Source organism: Nannospalax galili, unplaced genomic scaffold (assembly GCF_000622305.1).
Source record: "Nannospalax galili isolate Female #2095 unplaced genomic scaffold, S.galili_v1.0 scaffold5238, whole genome shotgun sequence".
NCBI lineage: Eukaryota > Metazoa > Chordata > Mammalia > Rodentia > Spalacidae > Nannospalax > Nannospalax galili.
In genome coordinates, this window is record NW_008340934.1 from 15,667 (window position 1) to 18,047 (window position 2,381).

The window sequence follows — 2,381 nt, forward strand, 5'->3', positions numbered from 1 at the left end:
GTTGACTGTTGCTGAGGCATCTGCAGTCTTTAGTGACTCTGGTATAATCCCATCCTATAAGGCTCCACTCTTGCTGTGGACAAGGTCTCCTGCAGCCTTTTCCTTCTTTTAAACCACGACCCAGCCTGGTGAACACACTTGGCTCTGGAATGTGACTGATAGTGAACTAAACTCTGGACTTTGTGACTCTTCTGACCTCTGGCCCTACTCAGCCTGAGACCTCATTTGTGGACATCAGAGGGACAGTGAATACCCTACACTTGGCTGAGCAAGTTTGCCATCCTGGCAGAATGAGTCACAGCTATGTCCTGGTAGAGGCTGCCATGAGCTTCCGTATCACAAGTCACACATTCTAGTCCCCAGAAAGTGCAGGAGGAAGATAGGACCTAGGTGTTGGGTCACAGGAGTCCTGGTTCTGAGCATCAAGAGGAGTGGACTCTGGTCATCTGAGTGACCCTGACATGTGTTCTATAAAGAATGAAATATCGCCTGGACATGGCGATACATGGCTTTAACCCAGCACTCAGGAGGTAGATCTCTGTGAGATCACGGCCAGCCAGCTGGGACTACAGGGATACCCTGTCTCAAAAAACCAAAAGAAAAAAAAAAAATGAAATATGGGGTTAGTGAGGACCATCTGAGGAAACGAATGGGCAAAACCCTTGAGGCCTGTCAAAGGCTTCAAAAAAATCTATGCCAAGACTGTCGCTGCCAGTGACACCTGACCCAATCCCTGCTGCCTCCTCAGAGCTGCTGGGCCTGGGCTCCTGATGAGACTGAGGCTCAGTGGTGCCCCCAGCTCCTTCTGAGGGTTAGAAAGCTCTCTGCTGTGTCCACAGGAGGCCTGGGAGTGAACTTTCTCTCTCTCTCTCCCTCTCTCTCCTCTCCCTCCATTCACTGGCTACTCTGAGCTTCCTCTAGGCCTCTCCATTCTTCTCCATTCCCAGCTCATCTCGGCCTCCAGGCCCACTACCTTGTTTTCTTCTACTTTGGCTCCTACTGGCTGGTCACGCACCACATTGCAGAACCTCTCCTAACTCGTTTTTACTCACTTGAAATCACACCGGTGTGTGGGAGGTTCCGCCCTGCCTTTGACTACAGGACGCTGTGGTCACTGGAGGGGACACGCACAACTCGTATTCCCCCCGACCCCTCAGTGATTGCAGGATGCTGCCCTGGGGTTCGGGAATTTAACTCGAATCAGCAATAAAAAAAAGGATGCTTTTCTTTTGTTGCCTGATTCTTCTCGTTCTCATTTTTACGTGACCTAAGCCAAACCTTTCTCTTCCTGCTTTCTCTCTCTCTCTTTCTCTCTCTAGAAAGAGAGAGGAACCTTAAACCATGATTCAGGAAATCAAGAGATTAGTCTTCATTTTTGTTGTAGGTTTGCCGTCGGCACGAGCTCTACGTCAGCTTCCAGGACATCGGCTGGCTGGTAATTTCTGCCTCCCCTTCTCTCCGAATCCCACCTGCAGATCCTTGTGCATCCCTAGGGTGCAGGTGGAGTTGCCGGTGTCTTTAATCTTCTGTATTTTTTTTGCCTTCTGGGTTTTCCCAGTTTCTAGTGTTCTACATATGTCCTTTCATGGTGCAAAGTGGTTCTTTTTACAGACTTAAAAGTCATGAAAATGAAGCAACCTAAGCCCTCAACCAAGTAAACTATCAATGCTACAACAGAGAAACAGGCTGGGTGGGCAGGGCCTCTGGACTTTTGCTGCAGGTGCTGCAGCAGGAGGCAGGTGTTGGGGGTGACAGGCTGGGGAGGAGACAGTGGAGGATGGGGTGTGATACACATAGCTGGGCCCAGCCCTGCCTGCTGAGGCTCCCTGAGTAAAGTCAGCCTCTGGGTGGGAACGGACCAGGAGAGACCGAGGGTGCACAGCCCCAGGTTGTCCTCTGACAGATGCTGTGCTGAGGGTCTCTGGAGGAACACATGAATGGGACTTACCTTCTCCCACCTGCAGGACTGGGTCATCGCCCCCCAGGGCTACTCAGCCTACAACTGTGAGGGGGAGTGCGCCTTCCCACTGGACTCCTGCATGAACGCCACCAACCACGCTATTCTGCAGTCCCTGGTCAGTACCTCAGTGCCCTGCTGGGACCTGGGGGTGCTGGGCAGGCAGGAGGGTGGTGAGGACAGTGACAATGGGGAACCTTCTCTGCAGCTGTGGAGTTCGAGTCCCACACTTCTGTAAAGTTTGTTCCTCACAGGGGCGTGCTGTGCACGTGGACACCTGAGCATGTGTGCACTGTCCTTGCACAAGTGGGATGCCTGTGCACCTGTGGGGAGCCCACACAACATCCTACAAGGGGCCTGTGTGACGTTAGTGCACACGTGCCCCGTGAACCCTAGTAAATCTGGCCACACGTGTGTGTTTATC

General features: G+C 52.2%; 1 protein-coding gene across 1 annotated transcript in view; it reads left to right on the plus strand.

The window, feature by feature from the left end:
* Bmp8a (bone morphogenetic protein 8a) overlaps positions 1-2,381 on the plus strand; it is a gene marked incomplete at its 5' end in the record, with an annotated part of 17,885 nt that overhangs the window by 8,353 nt on the left and 7,151 nt on the right. The window contains 2 exons of the mRNA XM_029564948.1: positions 1,385-1,435; positions 1,944-2,075. Of these exons, the coding sequence (XP_029420808.1) occupies positions 1,385-1,435; positions 1,944-2,075 (183 nt within the window). The remainder of the gene's footprint in view (positions 1-1,384; positions 1,436-1,943; positions 2,076-2,381) is intronic.